General features: G+C 37.6%; 1 protein-coding gene across 2 annotated transcripts in view; it reads left to right on the top strand.

The window, feature by feature from the left end:
* The window catches only part of SPPL3 (signal peptide peptidase like 3), a 140,737-nt gene that overhangs the window by 81,869 nt on the left and 37,671 nt on the right, over positions 1–21,197 (top strand). The window contains exons 1-2 of one of the 2 annotated variants that reach the window (XM_045458204.1): positions 8,530–8,606; positions 18,417–18,560. Coding sequence is in view for 1 of the 2 variants with exons in the window: in XM_045458203.1 (XP_045314159.1) it covers positions 8,529–8,606 (78 nt within the window). In the remaining variant the exon portion in view is untranslated. Of the gene's footprint in view, positions 1–8,528; positions 8,607–18,416; positions 18,561–21,197 lie in introns of those variants that run through there. The other variant, XM_045458203.1, reaches the window with a different exon arrangement.

The following is a 21,197-nucleotide window of genomic DNA, read 5'->3' as shown; positions in this document are numbered from 1 at the left end:
ACCACTGTGCACACACCGTTCATTTATTTATTTTCATTTTGGGGGACACCTGGGTGACTCAGTCGGTTAAACCTCTGATTCTTGGTTTCAGCTCAGGTCATGATCTCGTGGTTTGTGGGTTCAAGCCCCGCATCGGGGCTCCATACCGATGGTGTGGAGCCTGCTCTCTCTCCCTCTCTCTCTCTGCCCCTCCCCTGCTCTTACTCTGTCTCTCTCTCAAAACAAATAAATAAATAAATAAATAAATAAATAAATTAAATAAATAAATAAATAATTTTTTAAATGTTTATTTTTGAGAAAGTGCAAGTTGGGGAGGGACAGAGACAGGGGGACAGAAGATCTGAAGCAGGCTTTGCACTGACAGCAGCCAGCTCAATGTGGAGCTTGAACTCACAGGCTGTGAGATCATGACCCAAGCCGAAGTTGGATGCTCAACCGACTGAGCCACCCACGTGCCCCTCGCACACTACACTGTTTTGTTTTGTGTTTGTTTAAAAACAAAAAAAAAAAAAAAAACAAAACTTTCCCTTAGGGTGAAGCAGTGAAAATTACTTTTATTAAATCTCAATCCTTAAGAACACATTTTTAAATAATAAAATAGAAAGTTCTCAAGCATGTATGCTGTATACTAAGGTACCATTGGTTTTCTTGAAAAAATACTTGTGCAGTCATTTGAGATGGTAGCTGAACTAGCTACTTTTTTCTTGGAACACTGTTTTTACTTGAAGAATGACTAGTGGACAAACTAGAGTTATTCACGCTTTGATGTTTGGCAATTTCTCAAAAATTAATGAAGTGAGCCTGTCATTTAAAAAAAATATGGGGCGCCTGGGTGGCGCAGTCGGTTAAGCGTCCGACTTCAGCCAGGTCACGATCTCACGGTCCGTGAGTTCGAGCCCCGCGTCAGGCTCTGGGCTGATGGCTCAGAGCCTGGAGCCTGTTTCCGATTCTGTGTCTCCCTCTCTCTCTGCCCCTCCCCCGTTCATGCTCTGTCTCTCTCTGTCCCAAAAATAAATAAACTTTAAAAAAAAAAAATAAACAGTCGTTTTGCCAGTAATACCATTTGGGTTTTTTGGTTTGTTTGTTTTTAGAGTATTAGTTCTCAGTGATTAGAGATTGTTTATTTATTTATTTATTTATTTTTTAAGTATGAAATTTATTGTCAAATTGGTTTCCATACAACACCCAGTACTCATCCCAACAGGTGCCCTCCTCAATACCATCAACCCTCAGTTCTCAGTTTTTAAGAGTCTCTTATGTTTTGGCTCCCTCCCTCTCTAACCTCTTTTTTTTTTTTTCCCTTCCCCCCCCCCTTTCCCCCCCATGGTCTTCTGTTAAGTTTCTCAGGATCCACATAAGAGTGAAAACATATGGTATCTGTCTTTATGACTTATTTCACTTAGCAGAACACTCTCCAGTTCCATCCACGTTGCTACAAAAGGCCATATTTCATTCTTTCTCATTGCCACGTAGTACTCCATTGTGTATATAAACCACAATTTCTTTATCCATTTATCAGTCGATGGACATTTAGGCTCTTTCCATAATTTGGCTATTGTTGAAAGTGCTGCTATAAACATTGGGGTACAAGTGCCCCTATGCATCAGCACTCCTGTATCCCTTGGGTAAATTCCTAGCTGTGCTATTGCTGGGTCATAGGGTCGATCTATTTTTAATTTTTTTGAGGAACCTCCACACTGTTTACCAGTGATACAATTTGAACTTTTAAGTGAAAATTAGAATTTTGGAAAACTGTATCTGTTATCATTAGTCTCAGGAATGATGTTAACAAATGTGGTTTTTCAGATACCGTGTAATGAAATGTGACCACATCTGGAAAAGCTGCATAACTCAGTGAACCAATATTTTCCAGGTGACCAGTGTATGCTGTTACAGAATCATTCATGGGTAAAGGATCCATTCAAAGTATAGCATAATCCTTTGGATTTTAACATAATATATTTTTTAAAAAACTTTACTGATACGGTTTCAGATATCACATTGAAAATAACCTTTAAGAAATTACCACTTGTTGAAGTGCAGTGTAGCATTAAAGAAGAGTCTCCTCAATTGCCTAAAAATGTTATTATAATACCCCTCCCTTTTCCAGCTACCCATATGCGTCAGGCCAGATTTCCTTCTCCATAGCCTTCATAGTGTTCAACTAAAGCAACATATGGCAACAGACTGAATGCAGAAGCAGATATGAGAATCTGGTTGTCTTCCATTTAAGCCAGACATTAAAGAGGTGTGTAGAAATGTAAGAGAATGCCCCTTCTCTCACTGAATTCTTTTTTGTTTTGGAAAATAGTTCTTTTTCCTTTAAAAAAAAAATTATGCTCATGTGTAATGGTTTTGTTACATTTAAATGAGTTAGTAAACGTTTTCATTTTTTCTCAGTTTTAATTTCCAGCAGCTGTTGCCCATAAGAACAAAAGCTCTAAGGGGTCTTCCTTGTGTAAATAGTTTCAAGACCAAAAAGTTTGCAAAGTGCCAGTCTAGGGCACCAGACAGTGCTAGGTTGGAATATTAGTTGCTTGGTTTGTTGGGTGGACAAGAATGCTTTCATTGTATAGCTGGAAGGCTGACACATAGAACACATTATAGAACAGTACTCTCTGTGTCTCAGTTTGGCATGATTTTTAGCAGGATATGTGTTATAAGCACTTGCTGGTAAAGCAGCTAGAAATAGATGTTTGACTGTAGAGCAATTACTAAATAAAATCCAGCATGGTTCTAAAAATCTTAGGGTGTAGAATATAATCTTACTGTATATGAGAGAACTTTCTGGTAGCTTTCTGTCTCTATTAAGGTTTGGGGGAATATGGTAAAAGAATTAGGGGGTTTTGTAGTGACCATGTAAAATATCTCAACAGCCAACCTGTACTAATACATCACTTGGCAAAGTCTCCCGAGTCTTTCTTCAGTCCATTTGGCCAACCTGATTTTGGCCTATCTGAAAGGCATGTATTTAGTTTCTTTTTGCATTTCAGTAGTAGTTCCTTTGTTTCAATCTGTAGAGTAAGTTCCTGTCTTTAATGTGCATTGAGTCTCGGGAAAAGACACCTCACTAGGAGAAGGTCCTGAGAGATATACACATCTGCTTTTGGCCGTGGGAGAGCCTGAAGTGTGGGATAGGAAGAGGCTGTGAAATAAGATTGTGGGCTTTGCTTTCCTAGAATTGGCCAGACTACCTACACTTTTTCCCTGGAATACCTTTCCCTCTGCCTGCCCTACTCTGGTCGTACCCCAGAAGCCCAGACCCCAGTCTCTGCAGTAAAATTCTTGGGTCTTCGCATACTTGTGAAGTGTTTCTGATTCTTTACTTCTCTTTGCGGGCAAAGAGAATAACAGAGGTATGGATGAGGCCCTCTTCTCCCTATCGCTATCAGCAGTTAAAACCTTTATTAAACAATCTGTTTGATAATGAAACAAAAGAGCTGTGGGTTAGACCCTAGAGCTGGCCAGGTTTTGTAAAAAAATGACTCAAGAGAAGAATTTTCCCTTGGTTGATTAAACCAACCAGTTATGGAATGAGTTAAGTCACGGGAATAAAAGGCACAGCTTAAGGAATATTATCAAGGATATTATAATAGTTGTATGGTAACAGATGGTAGCTACGCTTGTGGTGAACACAGCATAATGTATAAACTTGGGGAATCCCTATGTGGTACACCTGAAACTAACGTAATCTTGTGTGTCAACTGTAGTCCAATGTAAAAAAATTTAATAACAGTTTTCAGTAGTCTGGAAACAGTGCTGCCTTTGTCAGCTCATTTGCCTATAAACATGCCAGTGATCGGCCAAACACATTTATATGGTAATATTTATCATTTTTGGAGGAAAAACACAGTATAAAAACCTAGAGTCTTGAAAATAAAAATTAGCTGGGCCTTCAAGTTTGTCTAGGCCAAAAGAGGATTTTATAGAGACCAGGAAAATGTAAAAAGCTTGCCTACGGAAGATCAAATGGCTAGTTATAGAATAATTAAAGATAGAAACTGGAGCTTCCTGACTCCCAAGTTTGTCATCAGATGATCAAGTCAGTTTGAGAGATGATGGAGTAAGTCTGCCTATGTCCAGAACTGCACCCGGCTCCTCAGCTCAATGGTGACAGTCACACAGGTCCACAGTTTCCAAACCTCAAATTCTGAAAACCCAGAGTTTTTCTGTAATTCACATGGAAGCAAAACCTGACCCAAGCTGATGAAGCAGTTTCTAATCTTTATCTATCTTATTTAGTGTGGTTATTCATGTTTCACTACAGAAATATTAATATTTGATTACAGGGTACTTGCTGCTCTAGACCCCAGTGAGGGGGTTTTCTGCAACACATCTATCCTCAAGGTATTTTTTTGAATAAGGGGTTGTATACATGTAGGACTTAATGTCATAGAATGGTTGTGAAAATTAAGCGCTCAGTAAAACGTTAGATGTTGCTCTTACCACCAAGAAAATCCCAGAAGCCCAATTTTGAACTATAACAGGGGCGTCTTCCTATACAAGTATACATCAGTGCAGTCATTAGAACTTTCTACATTGATGGAAATGTTCTTTATCTGGCCATTCAGTAGAGTAGTCATCAACTATTGGATACTTGAAATTCAACTAGTGTAACCAATGAACCAAATTTTTAATTTCATTTAAATTTAAATTGCCACGTGTGGCTGGTGGCTAAGTGGCCATTTTAGTGCTAGTGGCTGCTATATTGGACAGTGCAGTTCTGTATTTGAGTTCCCGTTCCGTTTATTCTTTACTTTGCTATTTTTGTAATTATCTTATTATCTCTTTGTATTGATTAAGTTACATGATCCAGCAGATTATTTATTGGCTAACACAGCTGGTATGAGAGGGAGAACTTATGTTTCTATGTCCATCCTGGGCTTATCATCAGCTAAATAGGTGCTTCTGTCTTCAGGGCTTTTTAAAGACTTAATAGTAAAATGTACATGTTTCAACGTAATCTTGACACGGGCAACCTCTAATGAAATAAACTTAAATGATGCGTAACGCATAATGTATCTATGCCAAGAAGTCCCTAAACTCAGAGACTGTAAGTAGCAGAAGGTTTTCTGGTAAGTGTGGAAAAAGAAAAACTTCATTGTCAAGTTGTCTTAGGATAGCAGGATGTTCTAACATGTTCACTGTTAGTGACAAAATGTGCTAGCATGTTCACATTTCTTAAGCAGATGTTATTTTGCAAAAATGATTTCCATACACATTTTAAATGTAATAGTATGTATAATATCAATGTTTTTGATAGGCTCTAGGCTAGACAAGAATTGTTTTTAAATTTTTAATGTTTTATTTTTGCGAGAGAGACCGACAGAGTGTTGGGGGGGGGGGTGCGGGGAGGAGGGGCAGAGAGAGAGAGGGGGAGACACAGAATCCGAAGCAGGCTCCAGGCTCTACGCTATCAGCACAGAGCCAGACGTGGGGCTCGAACTCATGAACTGCGAGATCATGACCTGAGCTGAAGTCAGAGGCTTAACGGACTGAGCCATCCAGGCGCCCCAAGACAGGAGTTAGGGTGCATCGGCGAGAGTACAAGATGCAGCTCTTCCTAATATTTTTCACAGGATATTTGACTGTTCAGTATCATGATGTGGATGTTATCTTTACCTGTGGGATTCCATGGTTGCCTTTGAAAAAAGGGCAATGGAAACATTCCTGTCTTCACTAAATCTTAAATTGACGAAAAAGAACAGCATAGGCGGAGGCATCCCCATGTGTTTCTGTTGAGGTTAGAAACAACAAGCTACCCTCCTAATTCAGGAGGTCAAGTGAGGTGAAAAAGTGTGGTATGCTGTGGTTAATAACTCAGAAATGAGAATTTTTAGACAATGTGTATATGGTTAAAAGTTGTGTTTATTGAACCTAGGTGATTTCTCTTAAAAAAAGAAAGAGTACAGTTTAAATTATCAGGTTTTCCATGTCTTAATTTTATAGCAAAAGGCCAATAAATTAAGGCAGTAGAAAAGAATAGCCCCTGTTACATAGTTGAGTTTGAAAAAAGAGCAAATTACAGAAGGACACGAAGTGTGTATCCGTTTTTATGGTGTGTATACATTCTGCATGCACACTTTATGTGGAAGGATACACATACCAACTTGTAAACAGCGTCTGCTCCTAGGGAATGGACATGTGGACAAGGGGGAGGGGCAAAGCACTTGTCCTTTTGCTTCTTACCTGTTATTTGGATTTTTACAATGAACATGAATTATTTTTGTAATTTTTAAAAAATAAAATTGATACTATTTTTAAAATGCTAAAATTGGCTAAAATTAATTTTAAACCATATTCTGCATAATAAATTCTTTGTGTTAAAAAGCTTTTTGTAAAACTTCCAGGGCGCTTGAGGGGCTTAGTCGGTTAAGGGTTGACTTCAGCTCGGGGCATCACCTTACGGTCGTGAGTTTGAGCCCCGCATGTCAGCCCCACTGATAGCACAGAGCGCACTTCAGATACCGTGTACCCCTTTCTCTCTGCCCCTACCCTGCTTGCATGCACGCACACTCTTTTTCTCTCAAAAATAAATAATTTTTTTTTAAAAAAAAGCTTTTTGTAAAACTTCCATAATGATAATTTGAGTTGAAAATATGTGACATTTCAAAAAGTTTTATTATAGGGGTGCCTGGGTGGCTCAGTAGGTTCAGTGTCTGATTCTTGATTTCGGCTCAGGTCATGATCTCATGGTTGGTGGGGTAGAGCCCCATATCGGGCTCCGCACTGACAACGTGAAACCTGCTTGGGACTCTCACTCCCTCTCTCTGCCCCTCCTGCCCCCCCCAATAAAATAAACAAAAAAAGTTTTATTATAAATTGTGGACTAGATTTGGAGTCAGCTTTTACCAGATTTTCTTGTATAGATTTGAAAAATAAAACTGTTCATTTCCTGAAACGCCGTGTTTCGTTCTACGGTGGGTAGCAGGCTTATTGGCTGGTCGACCTGCTCAGCCTCTTCAGAAGGTATTTTGCATATGGTCAAACCCTTGCCTTGAAAAAGACTGAAGAAAGTCAGTGACTACAAGATGGTCAGCCACACAGACAAGAACACAGCCCAGAGGATGTATGGAAGACAAGAGCTGGTTTAATAACAGTTGAACCCCAGACTTCTAGAAGTCTTCAGTGATGAGTCTCTGGAGGGCCTCCATTGATGTGAGAGATGTAGCAAAAGGAATATACAGTAGTATGAGATCTTAAGACACTGAGTTTGGGAAGTTTAGACTCTAATCTACCTTTAGGTAATGACAATGTGCTTCAGAATACACAGGATACGAAAAAGCCAAGTCATCCAAGTAATACACCAGCAAAAGAAAGGTTTCTTAAAAGGAAAAAAAAAAAAAGCTCCCTTTGTTTTTTTATAGCTCTGGAGTTGGAAAAATGTTTAAATTCTTTTAAAAATGCTTATACTAGCCTTTAATCATGTGAAAAGCTGCTTAAGCTCACTTTTAATCAATTTAAAATTTTAATTACGTCAGAAAATTAATGCAAATGAAGACCATATCGAGATACCAATTTTCATGTTTCAGATTGGTAAAAAGTCAAAAATTATACAACATTCACTGTTGACAAGGCTTTGGAAAAGAGGAACCCTAGTCTGTTACTGGTGAGAATGCAAAATGATAGAACTTCTCTGGAGGGCAGTTTGGCAACATCTATCCAAATTGCAAGTACATTTCCTCTGTGATCCAGCAGTCTCACTTTTAGGACCTTTGTTCTGCACAGACGTGTCATTTCATGTGTGCGTTGCAGGTATAATTTACAAGGCTCTTTATTACACAATTGTGGGTAACAGAATTTTTGGAAACAACCACAGTGTCCATCTAAAAGGGATTTTTTTAAAAAACAAAACTGTTTTTCAGTGTGTCCACACAATAGAAATCTATGTAGATGTTTAAAGAAAATAAAAATAAAGAAGAGAAACTCTGCACATACTGATATAGGAAGATCTCTAGGTTATGTTGTAAAAGGAGGGTGGGAGGAGTACAGAGTGTTAATCTTTTGTGTGAGAAATGGTGAGAAATAATATGTGTTGATACTATATGTTCTAGAACGCTATACAAGAAACCAGTAAAAGTGGTTATCTAAAGAGGACCTGGGGGGAACTAGATGGGAGTAAGACTTCCTGGTTGTATACCTTTTGGTATATATAGTTTTGATTTTGGTACCATATGATAATCACTGAGACTTTATCTTTGGTACGGTAATGGTAGATATCTTGGCATATCTTAAATTGGGAGTGGATGTTGTAAGCATCATGTGGTATACGGAGATGGGATTTTTACATTGATGTCATTTAACATCCTATGAGTGTTAACTAATAATAGCTGTGAACCTACACATGTATTCTTTATGTTAAACTAGCAGGTCTCAGTTATGTTATTTTGTTAATGCTAATTTACGCCTTTTTTTTTTTAACTTAAAGACAATAATGAAACTTAGTGAGATCGAACTCCACCATACTGTAAACTCCATGAGGACTTGCTGCCATGTGATTTAACTTTTTTTTTTTCTCATTTCTCTAGGGCCTATTCCCTGGTGGATTCCAGTCAAGTGTCTACATTTCTGATTTCCATTCTACTTATAGTCTATGGTAGTTTCAGGTAAGATGCTCTCAGGATGGGACAAATTTCAGTTGGAGGTGGAAGCAGCATTGTGCGGGAAGTATGAAAACTTGCTGCTGTGTGAAGGGAAACATGACTTTGACAAGAATCGAGTTAGAGTGGGATAATTCTGAAATTTATTCTTTGGTTGGCTGCCGGTAAAACACTTCATTTTAATGCAAACATGTAAATATTGCTTGAAAATCAAAATTTAAAATTGCTTAAATTCTGGTTCTGAAAGTAATGACTCCCATAAGTGTACTCATTGAAAAGATCAAGGAGAGAAGCCTTGACAACAATTCTACAGTCTCAAAGGGAACAGCAAGTTTTTCTTAATACAAAGGCATTGACTTAGGTTGAGCCACATTGAGCAACTGCCAATGATTTCATATGGTTCAGCCTACTATTGTTAGGATCGTGGCCAGTATCATTCCCCAAGTATTCTGTCTACTGACCTTGGAAATGCTGAGACTGGATCCTCTTGAAATTCCTGTCCTAAGCAGGCAACCATAGGAATACAAAGGAAAGTCAGGAAGCTAGATACTCCCTTCTTTTCACACTCCTTACTTGAGGGAGGAGCTTTAGTGGTTATATAACACAGATGTCTTGTGGCTTATATATTTACAAATGGAGGCTGTATGATAATTTTTAAATTGAGAACTTGGAAGGGGGTGACTGATAAATAATCAGGCATAAGAATTTTGAGCTGTCCAGTATTATATCTGGATTTGAATGAGTACTTGGTAAAATGAGACCTCCAGGCTTTATCCCAATACTGGGTAGAACAAGTAAAATACATTGATAATTCCAGTATCAGCTGATGAAAGTTTTAATCATTGAGATTTCTGCCGAGAGCCCTAGGTTCATAACCACTCTGAGAAGGCCTTAATCAAGCCAGAGCAATTTAGAACCTTATCAACATAATCTTGATATTTTGTTATCTGTCCTTTGGATGAGTTTCTGATTTTTTCTCTTTGAGTATATCATGTATCAATATTTCAGAAAACTTTGTGATTAAAACCAAAATCTTTTAGACTCAAAATTCAAATACTTACTTTCATCAGTAGAAATGACTTTTTGTTTGGCGTGTATTTATATATGGTGTACATTTTCGTAATTTAACTCATTTATATTCTGATTATTTTTACATAACAAAAAATATTTTCCTTGATCTTCTTCATACTAATTTTTAGTAATTTGATATTTCTTTGTGTTACTACTCTTATTCTACTATTGTTGGACATGTAGATGGTTAAAGTGACCATCTTTTTATTTTTATGTGTTCTGTGGCTGGTTGAATTATATCCTTAAGTCAGATATCTGAAAGTTGAAATACTTTGCCAGAGAGTATGAGCTGGCTATTACTACATACATATCGCCATATTGTTTTCCAGAAAGGTTATAGCAGTTATACAATTGGACAAATTTTAAACAAAATTCTATGTAATAAGTATACCATGGAATTAGATCATATAGATGGAAAGGATTTCGCCAGTCAACCTTCGTATTTTACAAATAGGGAAACTGAAGCCCAACAAGATGAAGTAACTTGACAAAGATTACACAACTAGTTGGTAACAGACTCTGGATTGGAACCCAGCTCCTGATGCTTCTGGTCCAATACCTTATGTCTTTTGTACTTCAATGCATTTCTGCAAAAAGTAAATCATGATGCCTTTAATTACACATTTAAATTGACCTCAAAAATAAAAATAAATAAATTGACCTCACTGAATAAGTTTGAAAGTGTTTTCTTCTGTTTCCTGGAAAAGATTGTGCAAAATTTTGTTATTTCTTCTTTGTGTATTTGATAGAACTCACCAGTAAAGCCATCTAAAGTTGGGCTTTTCTTTGTGGGAAAAGATTTTCTGTTTTTTTCCTACTTTGTTCACTACTTTTTTTTTAAGTATTGGTAAAGGCTTAAAAATTTTTTTCATTGTGATAAAATATACATAACAATTTACTGTCTTAACCATTTTGAAGTATACAGTTCAGTAGCAGATTTGAGGGTTTTTTAATACCCATTATTGTACTTTTATTTTTTATTATTTTTTTATGTTGATTTTTTTTTGAGAGAGAGAGACACACAGAATCCGAAGCAGACTCCAGGCTCTGAATTGTTAGCACAGAGCCCAGCGCAGGGCACGAACACACCAACAGTGAGATCATGACCTGGAGCTGTCCATTATTTTACTTTTATTATGACTGTTTTAATACTTGGGTGTGAAATACCTCATTGTGGCTTTGATTGCATTTCCCCAATAATTCCAATTAAAATGTTGAAAAGATGTTGGGCATCTTTTCTTGTGCTTATTGGCCACGTACTTTTCTTCTTTGGTGAAATGTCTATTCAGATCTTTGGCCATTTTTAAATTGGGTTATTTTTGTTATACTGAATTGTAACATTCTTTAAATATTCTGGATACAAGTTCTCTGTCAGTCGTAGGATTTGCAAATGTTTCCTCCCGGTCTCTGGTTTGCCTTTTCATTTTCTTCATACTGTCTTTCAAAGTATGAATGTCTAGGGGCGCCTGGGTGGCGCAGTCGGTTGGGCGTCCGACTTCAGCCAGGTCACGATCTTGCGGTCCGTGAGTTCGAGCCCCGCGTCAGGCTCTGGGCTGATGGCTCAGAGCCTGGAGCCTGTTTCCGATTCTGTGTCTCCCTCTCTCTCTGCACCTCCCCCATTCATGCTCTGTCTCTCTCTGTCCCAAAAATAAATAAATGTTGAAAAAAAAAAAATTCAAAGTATGAATGTCTTGGGGCACCTGGGTGGCCCAGTTGGTTAAGCATCTGACTTCGGCTCAGGTCACGATCTCATGGCTCATGGGTTTGAGCCCCGCATCAGGCTCTGTGAGTGCTGATAACTCAGAGCCTGGAACCTGCTTCAGGTTCGGTGTCTCCCTCTCTTTCTACCTCTCCCTCACTTGCGCTGTCTCTCTCAAAAATAAACATTTAAAAAATCAAAGTGTGAACATCTTTGATTCTGATAAAGTGAACCCTACCAGTTTTTTGTTTGATGGATCATGTTTTTTGGTATTGTAGCAAAAAAGTCTTTTCCTAATCCACGGACACAAAGAGTTTCTCGTATTTTCTTTAAGAAGTTTTCTAGTTTTACTGCTTACATTTAAGTCCATAATTCATGTGAGTTAATTTTTCTGTGTGGCATGAAGTACAAATAAATCTAAATTCATCTTATGAACATGGCTGTCCAGTTGTGCCAGCACCATTTGTTGAAAAGGCTGTCCTTCACCTCATCGAATTGCCTTGGCACCACTGTGAAAACACAGTTGACCATAAATGGAAGGATTCATCGCTGGATTCCCATTTCTGTGCTTTGGTCTAGAGGTCTTTTCTTAGGCCAGTACCACAGGTCTTGATTGCTGTAGCTTTTATAGTAAGTGTTGAACTCCAGTAGTGTAAGTCTTACAACTTAGTTCTTTTTCAAAATTCCAAATACTCTAGGTCTTTTGGATTTCCATAAAAATTTATATTTAACTGGTCAATTTCTACCAAAAAAACATTCTGCTGGAGGTTTGCAGGTATTGTGGATCTACAGATCAATCCAAGAAGAATGGCTGTCTTCATAATAGTGAATCTTCTAGTTCAGGACCTGAAATGTCTCTCCATTTATTTAGATCTTTAGTTTTACTTAGTAATGCTCTGTAATTTTCAGTGTACAATGCTTGTACTTCTTTTGTTAAGTATTTCATTCTTTTGATGTTCCTGAATATTTCCAGTGTTCCTAAGTACTCCTTTCTTCTTGGATTCATTTTTGGATTTTTCATTGCTAAGCATGTAGAAGTGCAGTTGACTTTTTGTATATTGATGTGGTATCCTGTAGCTTTGATGAACTCATTTGTTGCTGCTAGTAGTTTTTTTGTGTACAGACTCCTTAGGGTTTTCTACACACAGGATAAGATGGTCTGCAAATAAAGACGGTTTTGCTTCTTTTCATATCTGAATGCCTTTAATTTTTCCTCCTCCTCCTTTTTTCCCCCTTCTTGTATAGGATAGAACCTCCCGTACAGTGTTGAATAGAAAGTGACAAGAGCACACATCCTTCTTTACCTTGTTCCTGATCTTAAGGGGAGAGCATTTAATTGTTCACGATTAAGTATAGTGTTTGCTGTAGGTTTTCATCAATGCTTTTTATCAGGTTGAGGAAATTTCCTCCTGTTTCTAGTTTGTGGAAAGTTTTTATCATGAATGGATTTTGTCATATATATATCATATATATGTATGTATATATATATATCGTGTATGTGTGTATGTACATATATATGATGTATGTATATATATTTAAAGAAGATACAGAATGAATTAGTATATCATTCTTGTCACAAGAGCATGAGGACCAAGGTAGCTGGAAGACACACATGGCTTTTTTTTTTTTTTTTTTTTTTTTGAGAGCGAGAGAGAGAGAGAGCACATGTACATGCCACGGCACACACGCAGGCCAGCAGGGGAGGGTCAGATGGAGAGGGAGAGAATGAATTCCAAGCAGGCTCCACACTCTGCACTGAGCCTGATGTGAGGCTCATTCTCACGACTGTGAGATCATGACCTGAGTCAAAATCAAATCAGGAGTCAGAGGCTTAACCAACTAAGCCACCCAGGCGCCCCTGGTCATATATTTTTATTATATATATGATATATGTGTCATATATCATATATACAATGATATATATCTATATATATGATTTGTGTCTGTATTCATGAGGGATATTGGTCTGTACTTATTATGTCTTCTTATAACTTTGGTACTTGGAAAATATTGGCCTCATTGAATGAGTTGGAAAGTGTTTCTTCTTCTATTCCTTGAAAAGATTGTGTAGAACTGTATTGTTTCTTCAAGTATTTGATAGAGTTTAACTGTCTAAAGCTAGGCATTTCTTTGTGGGAAAATTTTTTTGGTTTTGTTTTTTTCCTGCTTGGCTCACTAGTTTATTCCTTCCCCATCCCCCGCCCCCTTTTTTAAGTATTGGTAAGGTGTGGGGTTTTTTTAAACAGCTTTATTGAGATATATATATAGTGTAAAATTCTTCTATGTAAAGTGTACAATTCAGTGGTTTTAGTATGTCTACAAAGTTGTGCAATTATCACCAATTTTAGAGCAATTTTATTATACCAAAGGAAACCTTGTACCCATTAGTAGTCATTACCCTTTGCTCTCTCTCTTGCTCTAGCCAACTACTAATCTGTTTTCTGTCTTTTATATAGATATGCCTATCCTGGAAATTTCAATTTAAGTAGAATCTTGCAGTACGTGACCTTTTGTGACTGGCTTCTTTCACTTAGCATAATGTTTTAAAGTTTATTCACGTTGTAGCATGTGTCAGTACTTCATTCCTTTTTATTGCCCGATAATACTCTCTTTTGCTAATCCACGCATCAATTGATGGACATTTATGTTTCCACATTGGGCTGCTATGAATATTCATGTACAAGTTTGTGTGGGGACATACGTCATCATTTCTCTTGAGTAGATACCTATGACTGGAATTGCTGGGTCATATGGCAATTCTATTTTTTTTTTTTAACATTTGGAGAAACTGCCACTGTTTTTCAGAGGAGCTGCATCATTTTACATTCCTACCAGCAATGTATGAAGGCTCCAATTTCTGTTATTATCTGTTTTGATTATAGATACTGTATTCTGTTTTGGTGGCTATGAAGTATATTTCGCTGTGGTTTTGATTTGCATTTCCTTAGTGGCTCATGATGTTGAACATCCTTTCATGCTTATTTACCATATGTGTGTCCTCTGTAGCGAAGTGTCTATTCAAATCTTTTGCCCATTTTAAAATTACATTGTCTTCTTATTACTGATTTGAGAATTCTTTATATATTGTGGGTACAAGTCCTTTATCAGATAAATGCTTGCAAAGAGTTTCTCTTGGCCTGTGGGTTTGTCTTTTCACTTTCTGTATGTTTACAATTTTTATATTTTCCTGATAGAGTGAGATAAAATATCACTCTTTAGCAATAATTTTTGTCTTAAAAGTCTTAAACTGTCTGATGTTAGTATAACCATTCCAGCTCTCTTATGGTTGTGTGTGGGAAGATTTTTAATTACTAATTTTATTTCTTCTTATACGTCTACTTGGATTTTCTGTTTCTTCTTGAATCAGTTTTGGTAATTTGTGTCTTTCTAGGTTTTGTGCATCTTTTCTAAATGATCTCATTTATTGGCATTAGCTTGTTCACATTGCTCATGTATGATTAATTTTTATTGGTCGGTAGTAATGTTCCCTCTTTCATTTTTTTATTGTAGTCACTTGTATCTTGGTTTTTTTTCCCCCCCTTGGTCAGTCTAGCTGAAGGCTCTCAATTTTGATCTTTTCAAAGAAACAACTTTTGGTTTCATTAATTTTTCTTTTTTTTTTTTTTCTATTTTCTAATTTCATTGATTTCTACTCTAATTTTTATTATTTTCTTCCTTCTGCTTGCTTTGGGTTTAGTTTGTGCTCCTTTTCCTAGTTCCTTAAGGTGAAAGCTGAAGTTAGTGATTTGAAACCTTTCTTCTTAAGTTAGGCAATTAAAGCTGCAAATTTCCCTCTAAGCATTGCTTTAACTGCATCCCATACATTTTATTATGTTGTATTTTCATATCATTCAATTAAAGATACTTTGTAATTTCCCTGGTGATTTTTTCTTTGACCCAGGGGTTCTTTATAAGGATGTTGGTTACTTTCCTACTATTGGGGGATATCTCAAAATTCTCTCTTTGAAAGGAATTTTAAGAGCCTAATTCAATTCCATTGTGGTCAGAGAGATACTTTTTATGATTTCAGTCTGTTTAAATTTATTGAGACTTGTTTTATGGCCTAGCATATGATCTGTCCTGAAGAATGTTCCATGTGCAATTAAAAATCAGCCTTCAACAGAGGGTTGGGAGCAGGAAGTGCCATAATCTGGTTTGTGTTTTAGAAAGATTGTTCTGGATTCTCTATGAGAAATAGCTTGTTGGGTAAGGGGAGAAAGTGACATAAAGGAAGCAGTGCCCTAGTACAGACAAGAAATGATGATGGCTTTAATGTTTTGTTTGTTTGGGTTTTTTAATGTTTTTGAGAGAGAGAGAGGGAGAACAAGTGGGGGAGGGACAGAGAGAAAGAGAGACACAGAATTTGAAGCAGGCTCTAAGCTCTGAGCGGTCAGCACAGAGCCCGATGCAGGGCTCAAACTCACAAACCATGAGATCATGAACTGAGCTGAAGTCAGATGCTTAACTGACTGAGCCACCCACGAGCCCCAAGAAATGATGGTGGCTTTAACTAGGTTAATAGTGGTAGAGTGAAATGTCAGTGGGTTTAGGACATGATTGCTGATAGAATGGATAGTATGTGTGTGAGAGGAGGCAAGGAAGCCTCCAAGGTGTATGGCCTAAACAACTGGATCCAACGATGATGCAGTTTCTGAGATGGAAAGCTCTGTAAAAGAAGCTGATTTTTCATGGAAACTTGGTCTACAAAGCAGATACAATTTGTCAAGAGACTGATGTTCGTTCTAGTGTGGCTCTTCCCAAACTGTTTAATTTGGGGTAAATTAAACTTAACCTCTGCAGACCCCATCTGGAAGATTGTTAGTTGATTAATTACAAGTATTACTATAACTTATAACAATAATAGTGTCATATTAACTATACTCTGATTGTAATGCTATCTCTCTTTAAGCTTCCAGAGGAAGTTGTAAGTATATTTTAGTAGTGCTTAACCAAACGTATTTTTACAATAAAATTTCACATCTCTTTGTTTCTAAGTATTTAATAAACAAGCAATACTGTAATTATTGCTCTGGTAGATCAAAACTTGTCAAATGTTAGCAGTTTCATGTAGTTCAACCTGATAGATTCTTTTTACTCATTGACCTAGGGTCACGTAAGGGTGTTTCTGCCTCTTCTCAAACACATCTCTTTGTGACAATAGAAGTGAGAATTGAAATATGAGGTAAAATCAGTAGCAAAGTAATTTCCTTGATTTTTGCTTTCACATAAACGCAGGATAGCTGGTTGAAGAACTGGCCTGTGACTTATTTCAACATAGATTCCTTGATGAAAATATTTACAGAGACTTCTCCATTGAGGCGTAGCCAGTTGGGTACCCTGTGGGTTCTGCATGATGCTTCATAGCCCACTTGCTGTCTGACTTCCACCATTTGGGTTTTCTACAGCTTAGATGCTTTTTAATTATTGCGAGTTGATGTCTCTTGCTTGCGTGAGCAGGTTGGGTAGAGATGTGTGGTTTCTGTTGGCTGTTAATAAATTTTTACTTTGACATTGACTATATTAAAGAAATCTGATGAAGATGAAGAAAATAGCTAATATTTTACTAAGCATTTATGTGACAGGTACAGGGCTAAATGTGTTACATAAAGTCTTGTTTAATCCTCATGTTAATTCAACAAGATAGATATTGGTTTTTTCTTTTTAATGTTTATTTATTTTTGAGAGAGAGCAGACACCTGAGAGGGAGAGAGGCAGAAAGAGAAAGAACCCCAAACAGGCTCCATGGCATCAGCACAGAGCCCTACATGGGGCTCGAACTCACAAACCCCGAGATCATGACCTGAGCTGAAATCAAGAGTTGGATCTTAACCGACTGAGCCACGCAGGTGCCACAAGATAGATATTGATATTCCCATTTTACAAATGAGGAAACTGGTCCCAAAAATGTTAAGTAGTAATGTAGTAAGTGATGGAGCTGGGATTTAAGTACTTTACTGCTTTTGGCCATTGAGAACAATAACAAAATTTCATTTCTGAACCGAATACATTGATCTCGTAGTAAAGCCCGAAGGAATGAGAAGCTTTCTTATAAATCCCTTTTTGGTGAATTTTTTTTTCTTCTTTAGCAGTGGTCTTCAGGCTTTATTGTGCATCAAAATCACCTGGAGAAGATTGCTTCACTGGGCTTCACCTGGGGGCCCAGGACCCAAGCCTATTCAAGTGGCCTGCACAACACACTTTCTGGAAACTTTCTTGACTTTCTAAGTCATTAGTTCTTAATTGCTGATAGCATTTTCAGGGTCCATTCATTAATATGTTATTTACCCTTTACAGGTCTATTTGAAACTCTCCAGATGTCTCAGAGTTTTTCCCTTTTGCTAAAAAAAAAAAAAAAAAAAAAAAAAAAAAAATTCCCCTCCAGGCTTCATTTTTGAGCTGTCCTTGATGGTATGCCACCACCTACTCTTGAAATTTTCTCCTCTCTTAGCTTCCATGATTCACTTTTATGCTACCCTCCATAGACAAGCACAAAAAATGTTTCTTGAATTTGAATAGAACTGTGTCTGTATTGCCCCCAGCTACTCAACCAAATATTTTCATATCTCCCCTGAGACCATAAAAATATGTTATTTGCTCAGTTAAATTACATTTTATTATTTTTTAAATTGTATTTTAGAGAATGTGTGTGAGCAGAGGAGGAGGGCAGAGGGAGAGAGGGAGAGAATCTTAAGCAGAGATGGACACAGGGCTCAATCCCACAACCCCGGGATCATGACCTGAGCCAAAATCAAGAGTTGGGTGCTCAACCAAGTGAGCCACCCAGGTGTCCCCACATTTTATTTATTAAAAGCTGTGAAGACATGGTGAATATCATAAAATTTAGGATAAAAGATTTGTCAGTTGTACTGGTTACTTCCCATCAGGCTTTCACATTTTTAAGTACAGAGAGGAAAACTATACCGCAAAACACCAGATTCTAAAAGCCAAAATAAATCCTCAGTTTAGGAATCCTTATGTTTGCCATCCCGTGGCTGAGCTCTGCTGGATTTCCTAAATTACTTCAACTGACACCTGTCTCTCCTTAGTCTTTCCAGCTACTCAGAAAAAAAATAGCATAATTACTCATCTAATCAGTATGTCCCTGAAGAGTTTGACAAACTATAGAAGAGCATTAACAGAAGGAGAGAGACAGAGAGAGAATACGAACTTCTAACTGCAGCTCATTACTGGTAAGACACTTGACTTCTGTCCCGTCAGGAATCATAGAAAAATAACAGGTTTGAGATAGACCTTAAAAAATCAAAAGGGAGATATACTTTATTTCCTCTCTCCCTAAATAATTATGTATTTATCTATAATCTCTAAAGTTGGCTATATGAAGGAATAATGAAACTTCTATAACTGCAGGGTAACTACTACCTTTTAAAGACCTTGGGGCGCCCGAGTGGCTCATTCAGTTGAGCGTCCGACTTCAGCTCAGGGCATGGTCTTGAAGTTCGTGAGTTTGAGCCCCGCGTCGGGCTCTGTGCTAATAGCTCAAAGCCTGGAGCCTGCTTCAGATTCTGTGTCTCTCTCTCTCTTCCCCTCCCCTGCTCATGCTCTGCCTGTCTCTGTCTCTCAAAAACAAATAAATGTTAAAAAAAAAAAAAAAAAAAGTACCTGTGCTTCCTTTAAAATTTTTTTTTTTTAATGTTTATTTTTGAGAGAGAGAGAGACAGAGCGTGAGCGAGGGAGAAATAGAACTTGAAGCAGACTCCAGGCTCTGAGCTGTCAGCACAGGGGCTTGAACTCACAGACTGTGAGATCATGACCTGAGCCGAAGTCAGATGCTTAACTGACCAAACCACCCAGGCGCCCCATACCTGTGCTCTCTTTAATGACAAAACAGTTTATTTGCTTATACACTAACCTGGTCTAGGAAGACAATGTCATCAGGTTAATGAGACTACAGAGATAATAAGAAATGTACTTTCTATGATTGTGTTGCCCTTCAAACTAAACTTGTATAATTGTAAAATCAGACCAGGTTAACAAAAACAAGTCCCACCATGCTTGACAGTGTCAGAATGTGTGTTTATCACACAATGGTGTGTGATGTTTTACCTTCTGAGCTGCTCGTTGCCTTCTCAGAGCCTGTCCTACTTTAAGAAAACGTCATATACAGAAATCTGACTTATCAGGTAATGTAGGAAACAGTTATGTGTACATTGTAATGTATATGGGCAAGTTCCTTGATATATTTAACAATTTCATCAACTCTTAAAAAATATCATAAAATGTAGGGTAGGATGCGGTATATTTTTCCATTTCTAAAAACCACTGAGTTTTTTAGGAACACACACTTAGCTTAAATCCAGTTCAACCATATAGTGTTTACCCTGACCAAGTGCATTCTCTCCTTCATTGCACCTGCTTCTACTATTAGGATGATCAAAAAACGTGGTATTCTTAAAGTAAAATATTAAGATAAAAAGTTCCAATTTTCTTCTCCAGTATTCACAGTGTACTCTGTTATCAGAATTCAAATGAATGAACAAATGTAACTCAGTAAATACATTCTCGGCTCCGTTTTGCTTCCTGCGATTGTCTGTTTTTGCTCTGCCCTGTTCAAAAGGATTTCAGACCATTCGCTGTTTTCCAAGTTGTGATGAGATAAGGTCAATTAAAATGGGGCCAAAGAAAAGAAAAAGTATGGGTGGAAACAGCCAGAAATAATTCTAAAAATGCAAACCATATTGGCCAACACCTTTACTACTGGTTGTCCACAAATACCACAGTAAGCTTTCTAGCAGCCAACTTTCAGAAGAAAAAAAAAAAACTTCACAGTGCCTTTGGATAAAAAGAACCCAGTTCAGGTGAGTTGCATCTGTTCTTGGTCTTAAGATCAGACAGACCTTTATCCCGAAGGTCCTCAAAAAGAGGATGCAGCTTTGAGTTTTGTAGCATTTCACAGTAAGCACTCAAATGTTTGTTGAATGAATTATAGTGCCCTTCAATATAAGCTAGTGGCATTTCATGAAAATACATTTCAGCAACAGTAATTTTGCCAAAATTAGAAGCACACAGGGGCGCCTGGGTGGCTCAGTCGGTTGAGCGACTGACCAGCTCAGGTCATGATCTCCTGGTTTATGAGTTCAAGCCCCACATCGGGCTCTGTGCTGACAGCTCAGAACCTGGAGCCTGCTTCTGATTCTGTGTCTCCCTCTCTCTCTGCCCTTCTCCCACTCGTGCTCTGTCTCTGTCTCAGAAATGAATAAACATTAAAAAAAAAAAAAAAAACACACAGCCAGCAGCAGAAAGTGGTGGTCCAGATTGCTAGCTTACGCTCGTCTAATATTATGTTTTAGAATATCTAGAGAAATGAATGGGTTGTTAGTTCATCAACTGATTACTCCTGAGTATTGATCTCTTGATAAGTGTTGGCAGCAGTCTAGACATGTAGTCTGTTGCCAGCTGAATATAGACCTCTTTGTTGTAACAGTGCTCACAGCACATTTGTATCTTCATCAGAACCAAGGAACCTAAAAAGGCCTAACGACAAGCCCATCTTTCCCCTTATGCTGGGCAAGCAGTGGGAAGTTCCCACAGGCCTAGGACTTTGCTCAGAAAATCCTGTATAATCCAGTCCAGTACATAAAGACATGAGTAGTTGATTTCCTAAAGTTCTGTTCCTTATAGCTGAGTTAGCTTTAGTCCAAAAAATTTAGAGCAAATACGATGACCAGATCTCCACCTTAGCCAAAATAAAATCTTTTAAAGCTCTCAGGGAATATTAAACCACTTCCTGATGTAGTGTCTGTGATATATTGTGTTGTACATCAAAGTGACCCCAAAAAGGCACACTTAGGATTTATACTTATACACTA

This window comes from Leopardus geoffroyi, chromosome D3, assembly GCF_018350155.1.
Source record: "Leopardus geoffroyi isolate Oge1 chromosome D3, O.geoffroyi_Oge1_pat1.0, whole genome shotgun sequence".
NCBI lineage: Eukaryota > Metazoa > Chordata > Mammalia > Carnivora > Felidae > Leopardus > Leopardus geoffroyi.
This window is presented reverse-complemented; position numbering and strand designations above follow the sequence as displayed.